The sequence below is a fragment of the Perognathus longimembris genome, chromosome 21 (assembly GCF_023159225.1).
Source record: "Perognathus longimembris pacificus isolate PPM17 chromosome 21, ASM2315922v1, whole genome shotgun sequence".
NCBI classification, from domain to species: domain Eukaryota; kingdom Metazoa; phylum Chordata; class Mammalia; order Rodentia; family Heteromyidae; genus Perognathus; species Perognathus longimembris.
This window is the reverse complement of record NC_063181.1, coordinates 28,334,395-28,354,011: the sequence shown is the minus strand read 5'-3', so window position 1 is coordinate 28,354,011 and position 19,617 is coordinate 28,334,395. Positions and strand designations below refer to the sequence as shown.

Genomic DNA, 19,617 nt, shown 5'->3' with positions numbered 1-19,617 from the left:
TAGCCTTGAGCAAAAAAAGAAAATCTCAGGGAAAGCATCCAGGCCCTGAGTTCAAGACCAGGACTGGGACCAAAGTAAAAAAAAAAAAAAAAAAAAAAAAAGGATCTTTCCAGATTGGACTGTAAAATGTTAGTCTTTCTAATATTTTGTTTATAATCTGAAAAAATTGTTCTTACCCACTTCTTGTATTGAGGTGTTTTTTTTTTTAACAAAGTCTCATGCTATTTTAGATTATGAGGTAACAAAAATTTAAATAGTCATTAGCATTTGAGTTATTTAACATATTTCTGGCAGGAGACTCATTTTAAATTAGATTACATTTTTTAAAACATGGTATCAGTTTTGTCTGACTTCCTATTTTTAGAACAAAACCAGGAGAGACAGAAGCTATTCTTGGGAAATGAAAAATAAGAAAAGGGTAGGGGAGGAGAGGGGCATTTGAAAGGTATTTATACACACTGTATTCATCCAAGCAAGTGAATTCTTGAGACAGGTCAGGTGTGACATTCTGTGAATTAGTGGTATTATACCTGCAGCCAATAGGTTTGGAGAACTTTGAACTCTCTTCACAGATGTTAATGTAACAGACATGGCGGCACGTTTGCGAGCACACCCACCGCTATCTGGAAGCAAAAACACAATATAGCACAGGCCAAGGCAACAGAGAAAGCACATGCAACATCATGCATTTAAGTGCAATGTGCCAGATGTTCATGAGAAAGATGAAGTCAGAATTAGTAACCCTAAACTACATCTGCACATCTCATGCCCATCCCCAAAGGAAAACCAGCAAAGGAAAACCAAAATAGAAGTCTGTCTCAGAAATAGATGTCAATATTTTACAAAAGAACAAAAATATATTTAACACTCAATGGTTTCTTTGTAATGAAAACTCAGACATAGAACTCAAGTGAGTTTATACATTTGACTTTGATGCATGCCAAATCAATAAACAATCTCAGTAGCTTTGAAAGTAATATAATAGCTATATTTCAGGATTAAGAGCTATGGAAAAGTATACTTTGTATGTATCACTTAGATCTTCCTGTTTTCTAGTTATCAGATATTTTACTATAATCCCAAATGAATCATCTTGATTGAACTAGTTATTTTAGTGAATGTTATTAACTATTAATCATTAGCTTAGTTATGTTACATTTGATATACAGGATTCACATGAATGTAAATACTCTACGAATACTTATGAATACTTCATGTATTCTAATAGATAAGGAAATTATTAGCTTATTCAGAATCAGGGACAGCATTCCATATTACAGTATTGAATGACCTGTTAAAATCAAATTTACTGTTTTTATACTTTTGTACAATATGTACTATAAATTGTATGTAAACTAACACAAATTACCAGGCATATTTTATGTACTGTGAGAAGGCTAGACTTCTAAATTTAGAAAACAAGTCTCTTGAAACTAAAAGGTTACTGTTCTATTTATGAGCGGTTTCCAATTCCATTCCCACATTCTTTTGTAATATAGCATGGGTAGAAGTAGTTTTCCTTATTCCTCTGATTTTGCTAAACTCATTTTGCTGATAGTCTTTGAAGATATTTTTAAGGATTCAAAGGCAAATAATATATTAACCAATATGATAATATAATCATTACTTATTGTCATGTGCTATTCCTGTTTGTTCTTTCCTTTCATTTTACAGGGAAACTATCTAGTTTGTTTTTTAGACATGAGCAAATTGGAATGAGCAAAGACACTTGGAAGAATGATTTGAATTAATGATCTTAAAAGTAATAAATGAGTTGATTAATCTCAAAATTGGTGGAATTACTTTTATATTAAAATAACTTAAAATATGTTTAATATGGTAATTTCTCTGTGCTAAAAGTCATTAAAACAGAAACTTAATTTGAAACATGAAATGAAATAAGCCAAATGATTCATTCATAGTAAGAAAAAAAAGAGGAAGGTACAAAGGGTAGAAATCTGCAACTGACTCCTCCAAGAGAGGCACTAAAAGGATTCTGGCAAATTTGACAAACTGAAAAGAGCCGTGAGAGACAACCGTGCATGCTAAATGGAGGGAATGTGTCCAGTAGGTCCTGACTGGTGTAAAATCGCTGAGTAACAAGGGTGAGGAAAAGCTGACATCACTTCCAGTGATTTCATTTTCTACAACTCTGAGCATGAGAAGGTCCATGACCATTGTTTAAATATTCTGGGCATCAAAGTATAGGGTGAGATTCCCTAGACCACCTCTGTGAATCCACAGGAAGCTGGGCATACTTCGGATTGTTGGGAAAGCAGTAGTTATCCATCCATAGGGTACTTCAAGACCTAATTAGAAGTTGGTCACAGTTCAGCTCTATGGATAATGCTCTATTCCTTTAAATGACATGGCACCTCTAGTAAAGTAGATTTTTGGTGGTTGCTATGTTAAAAAATGATGACACCGTAAAAATAATTCCAGACATTTAAATAAAAATTATCATGTACCATTCCACATCTTGTGAAGTTTTTCAGTGCTCAGCAGGCATACACAAACCATATGCAAGTAATTGTAGCTATGAAATAAAATAACTGTATTTCCTCCAATTTAAATGTATTGTTTTGTGGAATAGTTTCTAAGTTGTTAGAACATAAATGCTTATTAGATGCTTATTAAATGCTTAACTTGTTTGCATCAAGCGACTTAATAACCAGAGATGTTCCATTTAGTATGAAACAGCATCAGAAAAGTTACTGAGACACTGTTATTGTAAGCAAGGAAATTTGGGGATCTTTGGGTTAAACAAGTCTTGTATTTTAGGAAGCTCTAGAACACCAATCAAGTAAATAGAATATTTTTAAAATTAATATTTAGTGAAGAGCTTATTTCAAAAAGTTGAGGGATTGATGAAAAGTTTTACCATTGGTAGAGGGAAATCTGTTTTGTTCTGTTTCCACTTACTGATAACTTGCTGATATTCTTTGAAAAGAACAATTTAAGGACTCAAAACAAGAACACAGTTTTTCACACTTTTGGTCATTTTGAGGAATCTTAATGCTCTTCTCTCACTCCTGGTCATTCAGGGCTGGCAGCCTATTAATCTTGCTTCTAGGCATATTGATCAAATAAACGGCAAGGTATAAAAGAATAACTTGAGCCATTGGTTTTTATTTGTCCTGGAGTAATTGGCTAAAACAATTGTTTCATAAGCACTTGATAGGAAATGCTGTTGTTTAAACAGAAGTGACAGGATTTAAAGGAGTACATTATTTTCCTGAATTACTTAATACTGTTCAAAGAATTGGGAGGAGAAAGAAGGGAGAAAATTATTTCTATTGTGGAACAAAACTTATAGTTTGTATGTACATGGCCTATATCAAGACAGTTTTGCAATTAAAATGTATACAATAGAACTCAGAGGTATTGATGTTAAGTTAGACTATATTGTTCTCATGTTTAAAAGTAAAAATGCTCATAGCTGCACTGCATTGAGAATTTAAATGAGTTAAAAATGGTTTTCTGTGAAGCCTTGGCATTCTCTTATTCACCAGAGCAACAAGTCTTTGAACTTAGCTTGTTTTAAGCAAGGGCTTTCAAAACATGACTAAAAGGAAAAGGGAGCAAGAACAGGTAATATAACAGAATATTCTTGTTTTCACACAGTGAAATAGGAATATAAAGATAATGAAATAAAATAATACAGTTAACTTCTCAGAGACTAAATGTTACATTTAGGACTAGCAGGTGCTAAGCGAATGATTTAGAGCCAAACTTATTTTTAGAGAGCAAAGCTAAAGAGTTGGAGACTAACAGAGACAGCATACCTGTATTCATTTTGACCTTGGAGGGTTTGTTATTAAAATCTTCAGTTTTCCTGTAGGAAAAAAAATGATGCATAATTTGTTCACTACAATGTGGACATAATATTGTGAAAGTGCTTTTGGTTTTAGTATACCTACAAATTAATATTTACTATTATTTAGACCCAGTTGAATAAGGGAGACTATTAAAGTTAAAATTCAAATATTCCTGATCCTATGATCATAAACATATTTTTCTTTAATAATAACCATTAATGGATAAAAACAAAGACCTTTCTTTTTCTTTCCTTCCTTCTTCCTCTTTACTCCTTTCTTCTCCTGTCCTCTTTTCCTCTCTAGCTGGCACCCTTCTCCAAGCCCCCTCATATGCTGGGGATTGAACCCAGGTCCTCATACAAACTAGGCAAGCACAGTACCACTGAGTTATAAACACAGCCCAAATTTTCACTTTTAAAAATATGTGCTTAATATCTATGAGGGTAACCTCTCTGTACATCAGTTTGATAATAAAAATTTGAGAAAAAAAATAAATAAATAAAATAAAGGTTGAAAAAAAAAAAAAAAAAGAGAACCGAAATTAGCCACATACACTTTTTCCCGGTACTGTAAATCATCTCGAGATTTCTTATAGTCTTGTGCACATGAATAAACCAAAGATCTTAAGCTTAAAAAAAAAAATCTATGAGGCCCTGAGTTCCAACCCTAGCATCACAAAATAAAAAGAAAACCAATACTTTTGTGTACAAATATTCCTATCAGTTTTTGTTCTTTAAGCTCCAAGTAATCGTTGATTGTAGGATTCTCTAACAAAATTGTAAAACATTTGCTTTAAACAGTAATTGAGGTAAATATTAATAGAATAATTTTTTCTTCTTGTTTTTCCAGTGTATATAAATAAATAGGAATATGTGTGGGGTTTTTGTTGTTACTTCCTTAATTTGGCTTTTTTTTTTCTAGAATCTGATATATTTCTAAAATCTGGACTCAGTAGCCCCCAGACTGTATGGAAGGGTTATCGGTGAAGCAGAAAAGAAGGCAGGGTGGGGGTGGGGGGGTTGGAATGAAGGTTCCAGAAAATTCCTTCAAATCATTTATTTCAATCTCTCAGTAGCAATACTCCTAAGGTATTAACCTTAAATGGAGAAAATACTTGGGCAAGTGTCTCAGGGGATGTCTGTGACCAAGGCCAAAGGACTTCTGAAACAGGAAGGGATAAACAGGACTCTAGAGACATTTCCCGAATTCTCCTTGGTCATTCCTTGTGGAACTCACAAAACTTGCGGTTTAAAACTGAAACCCAAAGACAGTATTTGCACTGTAAACTAATTCTGATGGATCAAGAAAACACTCATTTACCTGTGAATCAAAACATGGGCGCTCACGAATCAGCCCATGTTTTGATAACAAATTAGAGAATTAATAATCAGCATTTGTTGTTTAATTCAAACACATATACAATTTACAAAACATCTGAAGCTCAAACAACAACAACAATCAAATCACATTAACTAGACAAAACAAGCCACCACAAACCCTTGAGCTTTTTGTTTTTAAAATCATGTATCTTGTGATTTACCAGGTAATTTTTTTGTGAGCTTTTCAAACTTGGCATTGTTTTAGATGTCAAAATGTGAAATGACTAACTTCCTAATCAGACAAGACATTTTCCAGGCCATTAAAGTAAGAGTCATGGTGAGTGAGCTCTTAAGAAGAAACTGAAACTCAGAGGCCTCTTGGGTAACTAATAAAAATGTGTGATTCTGTTTCCCTTATTTGTCCCAAGGCCATTAACAAATCCAAGTGTCTTAGACAATTTAAACTAAGGCAAATAGAATCTCTTTTATTCTGTTCTGCAAAAGTATCTTTGATTGTCCTCATATAACAAGCACAGATTATCCTGGAAGGCATCAAGATCCTAGAGTGTTTGCATGCTACTAAAAGACAGCATTTCAAGTATTCTCTTGAATTGGAATTGAACCAGAATCAGGCTTTGACAAAGCAGACTAGAAAATGTAGACCACCCTGAACTTCCAAAGCAAAACGATTCTTTGTACATGAGGGTATCTGCATTGTTTCCCACAGGTTGTGTGGGGCCAGATTTCCTTCAGTTAGTTCAAGACAGCGTTTATGCAGAAAGCAACATTATACATATTCTAATATGTGAATAGCAATGGGTTTTACTAGAGGGCTGGATTAGCCTTTATCGCAAAAAGCATGTAGCAATAGATTAATCTAACTGTTCACACAGGGACAGCAACACAAGTAATATCTACCATCTTTTGATTTTTCTTTATTTTTTCCCCATTGTCAGATACCTTATTATTTTGTAGGCACTGTTCATGGGAGAAGAGGTTGTGTGATCTAACTTTTGACTGAGGATCTCGAGAAGTTAGATCGTTGTGCCTTGGTATCAACATGCCCAAAGACTTGTAATTTTTCTTTGGTTCTCTCTCCCTCTCTCTCAGTTATCAGTTGTCACAGGGGAGTAAATTGTTGAGCAAAGTCTTTCTACAATTTTGGTCAAGAATTCTGTGTAAGTCATTTTAATTTATAGAGCTGAGTTTAAGCATCAAAACCATAAAAGAATTAAATTGGAGCTCAAATTCAATGTGAAGAGTTGACCAAAAAAGCATTTTCTATTAAATAACCTTTGATCTAATTAATTGATGTAGTTTGGGGGGGGGATTAATTTATTGTCAGCTCATATATTATTCAGAAGAAAGGACATATATTTTTAAGTGGTGGGAAAGTACTGTGATATATGATTGTTTTTGAGGTATGTTTTAAACACAAAGATATTTAAAAATAGCATAGACATTAAGATTATAACCTGAATTATGCATTCTTTTGAAAGGAGATCATTTCTGGTTAAACTGCTCTAAGTGGTCATGCACCAATGCATTTCCCTTTCTCGATCTGATTGTGGTAAGATGAGAAAAATGCTAAATGAGTTCACTTTGCAATTATACACCAATGACTTCATTCAAGTTGATATTTATCTTCACTTATCTTTTTTGAATGTGTCAACAAGCTACTTGGAAATATTTACTGGAAAATTCCAAGTAGTTCATTTTGTCCTTAGAGTCCTAGTTTAGAAACATAAAAGTCACCTCAACCTCATTTCTAAGTATTTTCTCTAAACTGGTATCCTGAGTGTGATGCCAACTCAGAGTTTATTCTGCCTCTGAGTGGGTGGTAGAGACTTAGCATCTTCAATAGCAAGGCCATGGTTGCCCATGCTCAGAACACTTCATCCCTTCCATTGTTCTTGAGCTTAGTGGCTCTAGAACACAGGCCTGTGGTATTCACAGTATTCCACAGTATTTACATGTGGAAACAGAGGTAAGAACTGATCCAACATGATTCCTAGGAAGGAGGAAAAATTATTACCAAAGATACAAAGGAAAAAACAAGGCCTGAGACCATTGGTTATTTTATATGAATATGTAGTACATCTTTTAATCATACTAGATGTCCTGACACCTAGAGTATTTTGCTGGTTAAAAAAATGCATTATGTGACGTTCATGGAGACTTGAAACTTTCAAGTCTTTACAACTCAAGCTACTTAAAAAAACAGATTTTCCTTCAAGATATTGATTAGAAGCAGGTTATATGGTAGATGGCGCTTTTTGGTGTCTTTCCAAAGCCTCAAGCTCAAAGAAGCCCTCTATTTAGAAGCACTCAAAATGGATGTCGATTTTTGTTTTGCTGTAGTCATGTGATTTCATTTTTTTCAGCATCCTGATTTCCTTGCAGATAATTAAAGCATGCCTCTAAATACTTAAAAGTGCATTTTCATTTTTCTAAGACAAAGTCATTTTTTAGACTTGATAGCAGCAGGAAAATGGTATGGGCTTATACTTTTTAAATCAAAAGCCAATTGGATTCTAATGAAATTAACATGGTCCCCAAGGGCCATCTGGTGAGTGATGCCCATTGTGAAAGAGACATGTTTGCAATGAATGAGAAGTGTGTTATAGAGGAACTGAATCCCATTAGAAGGCTGGTTGCATGGTTTGGACAGGGCTTGAGATTGCTTTCTCAGAGCTTCTTGTACTGGAATTTAGTCTCTCCTGGGAGACATTAAGAAGGTGGACACTTAATCCAATTGTAGTATTTAGAGGCAGAACCTTTGGGAATTGATTAGGATTAGACAAGGTCATCAGAACAGAGCCCCATTGATTGGATCATAGTGATGTTATAGGAAGGAGAGAGACTGGAGCACACACACACACACACACACACACACACACACACACACACACACACACACACACTTCCTGTTCCTTGCTGTGTGTGATGCTGTGTGCTGCTTCCAGACTCTGCCAACAAGAAGACCATGGGGAGATTGGGGCGTTGTGGCCCCTGGCCCCTTGTGCCTCCAGAACCGTGAGCCAAACTAAACCTTTTTTCTTCATAGTATATGTAGTCTGCGGTGTTGTGTTATGGGCATCAGAAAATGGACTGATATAGATGATCATGGAACCATGCAGGCCTGGATTCAAATCCCACTTTTAGCTAATTGTATCATCATCATCTTCACACTTCAGCAGGATATAAACTTCTCTCCTCCTGCAACGCAACTGACAGGAAGTCATTCTCTGTTTGGCAAGTGGACATAATTCTTATTCACCAAAATTTTAAAGCAGGCCCTTTCCTTTCTTTTTGTCTTTAGAAAAGGACCCAAATTTTCTTGACAAGAGGCATAACATTCTTTTCTTTTTTATAGTACTCAAGATTAAATGTCAGCCTTCATACCCACTAGGTAGACACTGTACTACATGAGACATAGTTCTATTCTTTTTGCTCTAGATTGCTTTTCAGATAGAGTTTCACACTAACGTTGCCTAGGCTGGTCCTGAACCTTGATTCCATTTCTACCTTCTGAGTATCCCTGTTATCCCATTTCAACTCATGCACATGTTGTCATTGAGATAAAATTCTGCTTTCTAATCATCTTTCTTTCTCTTTCCTTCCACAAACAGATATTTTACTTAGCTGAGATTTCCTCTCCCCACCCTCACTGCAGTGATAAGTTATTGTCCAATCAAACACAAGCCTCATAGACCAGCTAGGGTCAAAGATACTTAATCTAAACTAGGCAGCCAAAAGGTTGTCATGATTAACTTAAATACCTTTCCCATTACTACTGACAGCTTATAACTCAAAGGGATGATTTGAGGAAAAGAGATGTCTATAAAATATCATATAATGAATTCATTGATATATTACAGAGTAAGAGCAATAACATTCCATTACAGTGTTCCTGCATTTAATTCACCAAGTGGAAGTTGCTCTTTTCCTTCCCACAGAAGAAGCATCCATCTCTACCTTGAAAGGGAAGTCTAATCTTATAAAAAATTTAATTGTGTGCTTTGTGAATTTTCTTTCTACTTTTAATTTTTAAATCTTCCTTAATATTTATACATTGATATCACAAAGCATCTGACATAAAAAGTGATTTAAATCCCAGTGCTAATGTCTCATGCTTTGTAATCTTATCTACTCAGGAGGCTGAGATCTCAGGACTATGGTTCAAAGCCAGGAAAGTCCAGGCAGGAAAGTCCAAAGCCTCTTATTTCCAATTAGGCACCAAAAAGAAGCCTTGAGCAACAAAGCTCAGAAACAGTGCCCAGGCCCTGAGTTCAAGCCCCAGGACTTCCCCAATCTCCACAAAAGTGATTTAATGTAGCTCTTCCATTCTTGGAATTTAAGTGGGAGCAAACATCAAACACTTTGGTAGGAACAGACAGAGTTGATTTTGTGTGTTTTATTTTTTTAAATTCCAACTCTGAAAAGAGATTTAGATTAATTACCTCTTTTTGAGCTTAGCTATTTGAGGATAAGAGAAATGACTGTGGTAAGATGAAAATGACAATCTGAGAAGCAGATTCCCCACTCAGTCTCGGAGAAAAGAAGAGGTGTCTTAAAATATATCAAGTCAAGACCAACCCCACAGGCCACTATCATCTACTGCTGAACTCAGTGCTGAGTCATTTGAGACAGGTGTAGGGAGGAAAAGATAAAATGTTAGAAGAAAGTATGGGAGAAGGCTAAAACAGTTGTTGAATGAAATTAAAAGGACTAATATAGGGTCTATATATTTATTTTTCTAAGACAAGCAGGGCAACAATAGTTCCTTGTGACAAGAACTGCTTGGTCTAGCTGCTACACCAATCCAAATGGAAACTATTATTCTGGTTTTTCTAAGCCCTGGCCAATAACTTGTCTGCTTTCTTTGCAAATCTCGGAATTTTAACAAGCATGCCTATTCTAAAGCATTTCCATGGCAATGCTATTTTATGAAATGACTTCAGTTAAATAATCTGATATATTTCTAATTGACTCTTAAGGATTACAGTCATATTTTCTTCTGATTTAATAGCTTGTTTCTTGAATGCCAGGAAAAATGTTTTGAGCAACTTTGCAATGTCAAAGCCTATTGTATACTTCTGGTATTATTATAAATATGTGCTTGTGTATGTTTCAGAGATACACTTATTAAATTTAACTTGCTTTTTAAATTAAGTTTTGGGTAGGTGGGAAGTAGAAATGTCCCCTAACTTAGTCTTTTAATCTTAAAACTTAAATAATACTTTTCATATGCTAAAAGGAGAAAAATATGTCTTGAAGAAATGTGCAAGTTACTAACATTTAATACTTCTGATTTCCTCACTGTGAGGGGAGGGAAGACTGTATTCTTTCTATCTCCCTCTCCTGTGAAATTGGAATCACAAGCATGAACTATTATGTATAACTTGGTTTGGTGATTGAGATAGGATCTTGATAACTTTGCCTTGTCTCCTTTCAGACCATTGTCTTCCTGTCTCTACTTCCTGACGAGCGGGGATTACAGGTGTCCACCACCATGCCCAGCCTCACATTTATTTATTTATTTATTTTACTCTCAGAAAACTTATCCTGGAGACCCATTGGGTTAGTGATCTGAATGAGCCTAAATTTGTGTTTTGGGTTGACAGGGAATGCTTGGATAACAAGTGCAACTAGAAGTGCCAGTGTTTTTGTAAAGATTTACCTGAATTTAAGGAACATGGCAACCAAATATGATTGTTATTCAGTTCTGGGATTTTTAGCAGTCTGTTGTGTAATGCTCACCAGAAACACTGCAAACAGGCCCATCCTATAACTAAGTGTTTAAAGATTTCTGAATAGTACAACAAAATAGGATTTGATATCTAATTGCATTACTGTTGAGCACAATGCCAACCCAAATAACCTCACTTCTAATACTTACAGCTCCTGTGTTCCCAGCAGTCTTCATTTCTTCTACCTAATATAGTCCTGCATACCCTGGTACTATTTAAAGCTAAAAATTTCACTCAATCCACCAAAAATAGGCAAAGAAAACAACATATAAAATTTTACTTAAATTATACATTGGAGAGCAGGGAACTTATTTGAACCAAGGGTTTTTTTTTTAATCATTTCCTAAATTCCTTGTATGTTATTAAGGTTAAATTTAGAAATGACTGGAAGATTCTGTAAGAATATACATAATTAAATTGTAATCGAGTTGATCATTGCTAGGCGTTTTCACCCTTTTCAACTTTCCTCTATCCTGGATTCTTATAGCTCTTAGGAAAGAAGGTAAGAGCTCCTCTTGATGTTCCAACCGCACAAAGAGACAAACTGCTGATGACAATTTGGATTCATCTCCCAAGAAGGCTACAGCTGATACATGGGGACATGAGCTACCATAGAGACCCAACTTAGACACAGGTTGAATGGTCTCTTACCTTTAGCATCCATAGACTGTTCAACTTCAGGTTTATAGGTGCAGACAGTGTTGACCAATGACAAAATTTGATACTTATTGACTTAAGCAATAGCTTCATAAGCAATAGCTTATTTCTTAAATGAAAAGCACAAGATTCCCTCACTTATTCTGAGCATTTGATAGTAGAAACACAGGAAGCCTGTTGTAAATGATGTGGACAATTTTAGAAAAATGTTTGAGGAAGGTGGTCATTTCTTTGTAGTATATAGAAAATTTCTAATATGTGCAATTATTATTGTTGAGATGTGGCCTGTCCACTCTCCTTGTGTAGGATTGAAGGTAGGAAATGTTACTTACAATGGAAGCAAAAGTGTTTGACTTAAAAAGTGGGCAACTTTTTTCTTTCATGAGTGGCAACTTTACTCGCTCTCTCTCTTTCTCTTTCTCTTTCTCTTTCTCTCTCTCTTTCTCTCTCTCTCTCTCTCTCTCTCACACACACACACACACACACACACACACACACACACACACACACACCACACACCAGCTAGGGAGAGGCAAAGTCAGAATTCAACCACTCAACTTTGTTCATCAAATCACAGGGTTTTGCTATCCTAATGCTAAAGTTCACATTAAGTCCTGCGATGAACTTGTGCTGGGCAGACCATTTCTATGTACTTAATTTTTTTTTCATTTCTTTATTGTCAATGTGATATACAGAGGGTTTACAGTTACAGTTTCATGTGTAAGGCAGTGCATACTTTCTTATCCAACTTGTCACCTCCTCCCTCATGCCTATCTTCCCCCCTCCCCTCTTCCCTCCCCCTCCCATGAGTTGCACTGTTGGTTTATACCATATAGTTTTGTAAGTATTGCTGTTGTATTGGTTTGTCTTTTTATCCTTTGTCTCTCCATTTTGGTATGTACTTGATTTTAAAAATTCATAATGAAGGACTTGTTTTCAAATACAGAAACATGGTCTAAAGTTTTGCTAAATGTAGGGAGGTTTATTTAGTCAAAAATTACTTATTGAATATTTATACACTAATAACGGCTTACACCATGGTTGTTTCCTAACTTAAAGCCAAAATTTAATGGCTCATTTGCATATTAAAATTCAGAAGAGGTTGTTAAAGATTTGTATTCTGAATGCATTGAGATGCATTTTGTTATCTACTAACCAAAATGTACGACAACATCCAACGCTATGTTCTGTAGGTTCTCTCTATGAGACATAACTTGCTGTATTTTCTGAGATTCTCAATTTTAGAATTTGATTGTAAGATAAGATCCATTTTTGTAAGGATATACCAAAACAAAGAAACAAACAACCTACCCTAAACTTCAGTCACAAATCATCACAACTGGCGAAAAGTTTTCTTTACCACGAGTTGTGGTAGGGATACTGAGAGTGACTAGAATTATTGATGATTTCTTTTTTGTTTTCTTCTAGAATTCATAGTAGAAAATTACTTCAGAGCAGATTAATACAAATGCATGTTACAATTCCAAATGTCATCTTCTTTTACACAGCTCCTATTTATGGATGGAAGTGTATTGGCTTTGCAGAAGCATGTCTGAAAGATGTAAGTACTCTGCATTTCTAACCAATATTTTCATCACATTTTCTTACTGGTTGCATTAGTCATGTCATCACTTGCAAAATTACAGTAACATGGGGGAACATAGTGACAGTTCAAGTTTTTTATGTAAATCATGCTGTTCTAAGGTTTTGGGGACTGTTAAAAATTACCACGCTCACAAACATTTACCACAGTCCCATTGCCCACAGAAATTTTACTCAGTTTGTTCCCTTATGCAGAAATATGAGAATTTTTACTTAACCTAATTTATGATTTAGTGTGCTTGGCTAGTTTTAAGCCTAATTTGTGATATGTAAACATGTTAATATGTTGTTCAACTTATGATTGGGAAAAGCAATCATCTGAATGAGAGAGAAGAGTGAATTATGGTTATTTTGGTGTTACTGGGGGTTTGAACTCAAAAAGGCCTTGCATTTTCAAGGCTGTCTGATACATGAGTCAAGGACCCAAGCATATGAATTATGAAATGTTTGTAAAGAAACTACTTATTTTTCTTTAACACTTCAGATAAATTTTAGGCCCAGTAACAATACCCACAATAATAAAACTGTATTTTAGTGACTACATATAAATGATATGTACACATATCAATTTACATGCAGTCAGTTCTTTTTAAAGATTTCTTTATTTAACTTAAGTATCTACATTAGTACTTTCTTTAAAAACTTGGATTTAAATACAACTAAGATTCCACTGGATTATCCCAATTTCTAAACTTTTATGTATAAACTAAGATTAAAGTACAATTCATATTTAATTTTCATTGTGTACTAGATTTATGAAATTCTCTTATCCCCATGCCTCACTGCATGTTTTCATTTCCTTCCTAGAAAGATGGTGTCATTCATTCATTTTCTAACTCATTGATTTGTCATTTCTAGAGCCCATTTCATTTCAGCTACCTTGTAAGCCAGGATGTGAGGTTTGCCCTTGATATGGCCCTGCCCTCAAGTCTGCATGTTTTGGGAAGTAAAACAAGAAGAATTTTTCTCTAGAAAGAGCTATTGCTATTATTTCTTATTTCTTATGCTCCTACTTTAGTCCCACACTTCATTTGACCAAGAGCTTTGGTTAGGACAATAAGTAAGCATTTCTAGTCCATTTGATTTTACATAGGGTAAGTATACATTAAGCACTGTTACGTACAGATTTGGAGAGGTGGGCATTTATGACAAATAAAGATGGCATAGGAGCTAATACTGTTGCTCACATTCCATGGTAGCAATGAGAACTTAAAAAGATGGTATTTTGGAGATACATATTTGGGGGCTAACAGGAAAAACAGTGAAAGGAAAAGCACACATATATACATGCATATACAACAAAAGCATTCACATACACAAAGGTTTTCTGCTCAATTGTCTCACAGGCCATTTGCTTGTCAGTATTTTTACTTTCTTCGAACATATCTGATCACTACAACACTAGAAGAAGTTAAAGCTTGAAAAGAATAATCTTGACACTTTGGTCCAAACTTGTTATCCAATCCTCTTTACTTTACACAAAACCCTTAAGAATGCATTGGATTATCTAAGTTCTAGACACTTTTGTTGAAACAGTGATGTCTAGCTTAATATTGCTTTTTTTCTGTATATGCATAACTAGTTGGATATTTTCAGTTTTTCTACTGCATACATAGCCCCAAGATACATGGTAGCTTGTACTGACACAGTAAATAATTCCAAATGAAGTCTCATTTACTCTCATGATGAATGGCTACCATGAGCAAGCAGATAATCAGGAAGAAAGAGCCAGGCAAAGCCACGGGGAGATTTCCTTACTTCACTTGCCCAGAACATTCTACCCCTTGGCTCTTGCTAGTTGTTTAAGGCCTTTCTAAGGGCTTCTTGGACACCCTGAAAGTAATACTGTCCCTAAATGTTTATAATGCCTCTGGTATGTATCACTTGGGTGCTTTCTGGATGATTTAGAGAGGCCAGGCTAATAAAGCCATACTCACAAAAATCTCTGGCAAATGTTACAGTTTACTGAACTGACATCTTGGCACGAGGCTGGATGGGCTTACTTGACATGTGCAGTGTACTTCAGCAATTATTTGGGATTGCTGAGTACTAATCATCATCATAAAAATGCTATGCTTGCCTCAATGTTTTAATCAACTTGAAATGACCAATGCACATGTATATGTTAGGTAAAAATATCTTCACTATGGAACGCTTAAACACTGACATGACTGTGATTTGCCATGATTTTCTTTTTCCAAGAGAAAACGAATTATAGTATTTATTTTAGGAAAAATACTCAGTATTTAGACAGTGTCTATTTATCTTACCCATTCCAATCAAAGTTAAATCAACAAGGAACTAAGCAGTCCTTGGACTCTTTTTATCTTTGAATTGTTTACAATGTAATGTAGACAGCGTTGTTCTAACAATAGACACTGATGTTATTTTGGGGTATATTTCTCAACTATTACATAAATCAACTTTTAATGCATGACAAAGTTTTGTATTAGGCAAGGTGCCCCGTTTCTGTCTACCACTAAACACCTGCACACATGTCATCTAAAACAAAAGAGAGGCCATGGTCAGAACCTACCTCTCACCAGGTGCCTGCCACTAAAATCCTCACCCTCACCTCTGATGAGCTAAGTAGCCAGAACTCCAAGTTCCTTGTTTATCATGGTTTGACTTTCCTTTCTATAGCATTTCACTGTAACTAGATATCTTCTAACTGTATATTAGTCCTAGTTGTCTTCATCTTTATGTCACAGAATATTTTGCATATTTACAGTACTTGAATTCATCCTTTATGTTGGTTGTTTCTATAGTACTTATTTTGCTTCCAGTTTAACATTTTTCATTTGGTGTGTCTGCTTTCCTGGGTAGGTGTATTTTGGTCACTTTCAGATTTTTGCTACTTTATAATAGTGAAGCAATGGACATTTATGTATCTGTTTCTTACAGCTTTGCTTGTTAACTGCTTGTCAGAGATGATAAGTGATAATAATAGATCTGCTTTTAAAAAGTTCTTTCTATATTACTTGGAGTGTTCTATAACTGCTTCTGTATATAGAGCCTTACAATAACCAAACAAGGTAAATACTGTTATTTTATTTCATTTTCAAAAAATCCTCAGAACACAGAGAAGGGTAAGAAAATTTCCCCAAATCAACCAGCTTGTAAGTAGCCACATCACATTTGGGAATTTAAGCAGTGTGATTTCAGAGTTTGTGTTCTTCAAGACTGTTCTAAGGGCTGACAATATGGCCTAGTGGCAAGAGTGCTTGCCTCGTATACATGAAGCCCTGGGTTCGATTCCTCAGCAACACACACACACACACACACACACACACACACACACACACACACATATGTGGCCAGAAGTGGTGCTGTGGCTCAAGAGGTAGAGTGCTAGCCTTGAGCAAAACGAAGCCACGGGAACAGTGCTCAGGCCCTGAGTCCAAGCCCCAGGGCTGGCAAACAAAACAAAACAAAACAAAAACAACAAAAAAGACTGTTCTAAGGATATTTATTACAACAAAGAGCCTGATGTATTTCAATAAACTCTCGATCCAAAATGTGAATGAAGAGCATGATTTGAACTGATCAAGATACAACATATCCAGCAATAAGCAGTATTGAAATATTCATGTTTTTATCTAACAAATATGAATTTCAATTTCTCCTAATTATTCATTGCAGGCATAAAATTCTTCACATTTTTAAAATAAGCAAGCACTCCATCATTTATGTATCACTCTCAGCCCTTATTGCTTTAGCTAATTTTCAGATAGTCCATCTTGCTTTTGGTTTAGGATCAGACTCAATGAAAACTCCCTGCCTCTCCCTCCTTTGTAGCTGTGATTATAGGTATATGTCACTATGTCTGATTTGTTTTTAGAAACAGAGTCTCACTAACTTTATTAGTTTTTTTTTTTTTTTTGATTGGGCTGGCTTTAAAATGCGATCCTCCTATTTTTATTTCCTGCGTTTCTGGGATTACAGACATGAGCAACTGAATCAGGTAATTTTAATGGTTTCGATGCTGAAGGAGTCACTGAAAGCTCTTTCCAATCCAGAGCTGAAGGTCTCTGTATTTTTCACTGACACACCTCATGATTCTTGATCAGACGTCACAGGATGTTCTAGTTCCATCTGTATTCTTTTGTAATTTATTTATTTATTTATTTATTTATTTATTTATTTATTTATTTATTTATTTTTCTTTATCGTCAAAGTGAAGTACAGAAAGGTTACAGTTTCATGTGTAAGGCAGTGAGTACATTTCTTATACAACTTTTTAGCTCCTCCCTCATTACCCCCCCCCCCCCCCCGTCTCCCCTCCCTCTTTCCTTTTCCACCTCATGAGTTGTACAGTTGGTTTACACCAAATGGTTTTGTAAGTATTGCTTTTGGAATGGTTTGTCTTTTTATCTATTGTCTCACAATTTTGGCATTCCCTTTCCTTTCCCTAGTTTTAATACATGTACTACAGGGTACTAAGATCAGATCTGTATTCTTGAAGGAGTTTATTCTGTGGTCCAGTGCTAAGGTTCCAACCTAGCCCTGGGTGGCTCAGAGTGACTGGAATTCTCCCTAGAGGAGGAACAGCTGCTGGATAATGAGTAAATCCCCTTCCAAGTCTTCAAAAATATGTAGCAAACAAAAGGCTGAGGCAGGCAGATCTTGAGTTCAAGGCCAGTCTGGGATACACAGAAAGTTCAAGGAAAGACTGAGACACAGTGAGTTTGACATCTGCCTGAGCTCCATATTCAGACTCTGTGTGTGTGAATGTGTATATATATTATATATGCACATGTGGCCTGTGTCTATTGTAAACATATGTAATGTGACTTTCCTTAAGTTCACATATATTGCTACATAGAGACTATGTTGCCATAAATACATGTAAACTGCAAAGACAAGATGCACCTATAGCCTTTGTTTACATGAGAAGAGCCAAAGTGGTCATCAGCAACTTCCCCTACCACATCACTGCACCAGTGATTTATTTTGGGCATCCTGATTTGGTAGACTCCACCCCAAGAGGAAGAATGAGCCATCAGATGGATGAGTCATACATTATAGTTATAATCGCCGGAATGCTTGAAAATGAAATCATTCAGTGGAACCAACCTTATAAAAAGTAAATTATTTCATATACACTTGGCATAAGGGTAATTAGCTATTTTGAGTTTTTCCTGGAATTAATCTCATTTATTCTTTCCACCTTCTATTAATTCTGGTGCCCTCTTTTTTCCATTCTAAGAGCTTTCTTGGTCATGTTAATGAGGAAGAAACAGAACAGGGAAAGTATAGCATGGATGGCTTTCAGACCACTAAAGCTAGCAAGGGAGAAAGTCCCCCAGAAATTAGCATTTTAATAATGAGCATCTTTCTAGGCATCAAGAAAGGGTTTTCAAGATAGTTTGTTATCTTTATCATTACTTAGAGTGTCCTCTCCCTTAAAGTCTGTATTAGAACATTATTTCTAGATTTCCATTCATCATTCTATGTACATTTAACTGCAGATATGGATATGTATATTTCTTATTTCTCCTTTTATCCATACAGATTTTCAATATATATGTGAACACGTGATTTATTACCAGAAGTAACTTAGTAGCACTCAGAACACCTGTCATTTTATTTGTCAAAAGTTTTAATTCACTCTTGTAAACTAGAGGAATCTTTAACTTTTATTTTGCAATAAAAGGAGAAACTAAGTTTGTAATAAACACATTTTCCTGAAATGTTTAAATGAAAGACTAGCCTTCTGTGCTAGGGTGGAGATAACTTTTGGAGATTTTTTCCTCTCAGTTTTCTAAGTATTTGTAATGTAGTGCTTTACCTCCTAAATGCATTTTTGTTATTTTTTAAATGAAGGAAAAATAAGATATAAACTGTACATGGATAAGTACACATGCACACACACAGAAAAGTATGATTGAAAGAATATATTACTCCAATAAGGCAGGAAAATTTATATATGCTTCCTAAATATAATTTGACTCCATTTGCTCACCTTAAATCCTGTCTTTCCTCATCTAAACCCTACTTTCCCTGCTCTTCAGGTACTCTTACTCTTGCCTAGTCATCTACACCTCTGCATTGCAGCAGGATTACCACATGGGCCACTCATTGAACAGGAACCATAAATGCTTATAATCTTTCTAATATGGCTGCCATGTCAGCTGGGTGCTGATGGCTCACACCTGAAATCCTAGCTACTCAAAAGGCTGAGAACTGAGGATCACAAATTGTAGTCAGCCCTGGCCGGAAAGTCCATGAGACTCTTATCTCCAATAAAATACTCAAAAAAAGTCAGAAGTGTCTCTGTGGCTCAAGTGATAGATTTCTAGCTTTGAGTAAAAGAAACTCAAGGACAGCTATCAGGCCCTGAGTTCAAGCCCCAGGACCGGATTGGGGGTAGGGGGGATATTACTGCCATTTCATGTAACTGTACACGTTTTGCTATACTTTTAACCAGAATGATTGTTGCTAAACTGTGTGGCCTCAGTTTCCTTC

The 19,617-nt window shown here is 35.5% G+C and overlaps 1 protein-coding gene across 16 annotated transcripts in view; it reads right to left on the bottom strand.

The window, feature by feature from the left end:
• Sorbs2 (sorbin and SH3 domain containing 2) overlaps window positions 1–19,617 on the bottom strand; it is a 204,050-nt gene that overhangs the window by 91,546 nt on the left and 92,887 nt on the right. For 12 of the 16 annotated variants that reach the window (XM_048330679.1, XM_048330678.1, XM_048330695.1 and 9 more), the window contains 2 exons: window positions 3,786–3,835; window positions 531–623 (listed from right to left, as the gene is read on the bottom strand). In XM_048330679.1, coding sequence (XP_048186636.1) covers window positions 531–623; window positions 3,786–3,795 — 103 coding nt within the window. In that variant the 5' untranslated portion in view covers window positions 3,796–3,835. The remainder of the gene's footprint in view (window positions 1–530; window positions 624–3,785; window positions 3,836–19,617) is intronic. The other 4 variants (XM_048330683.1, XM_048330687.1, XM_048330682.1 and 1 more) reach the window with 1 other exon arrangement.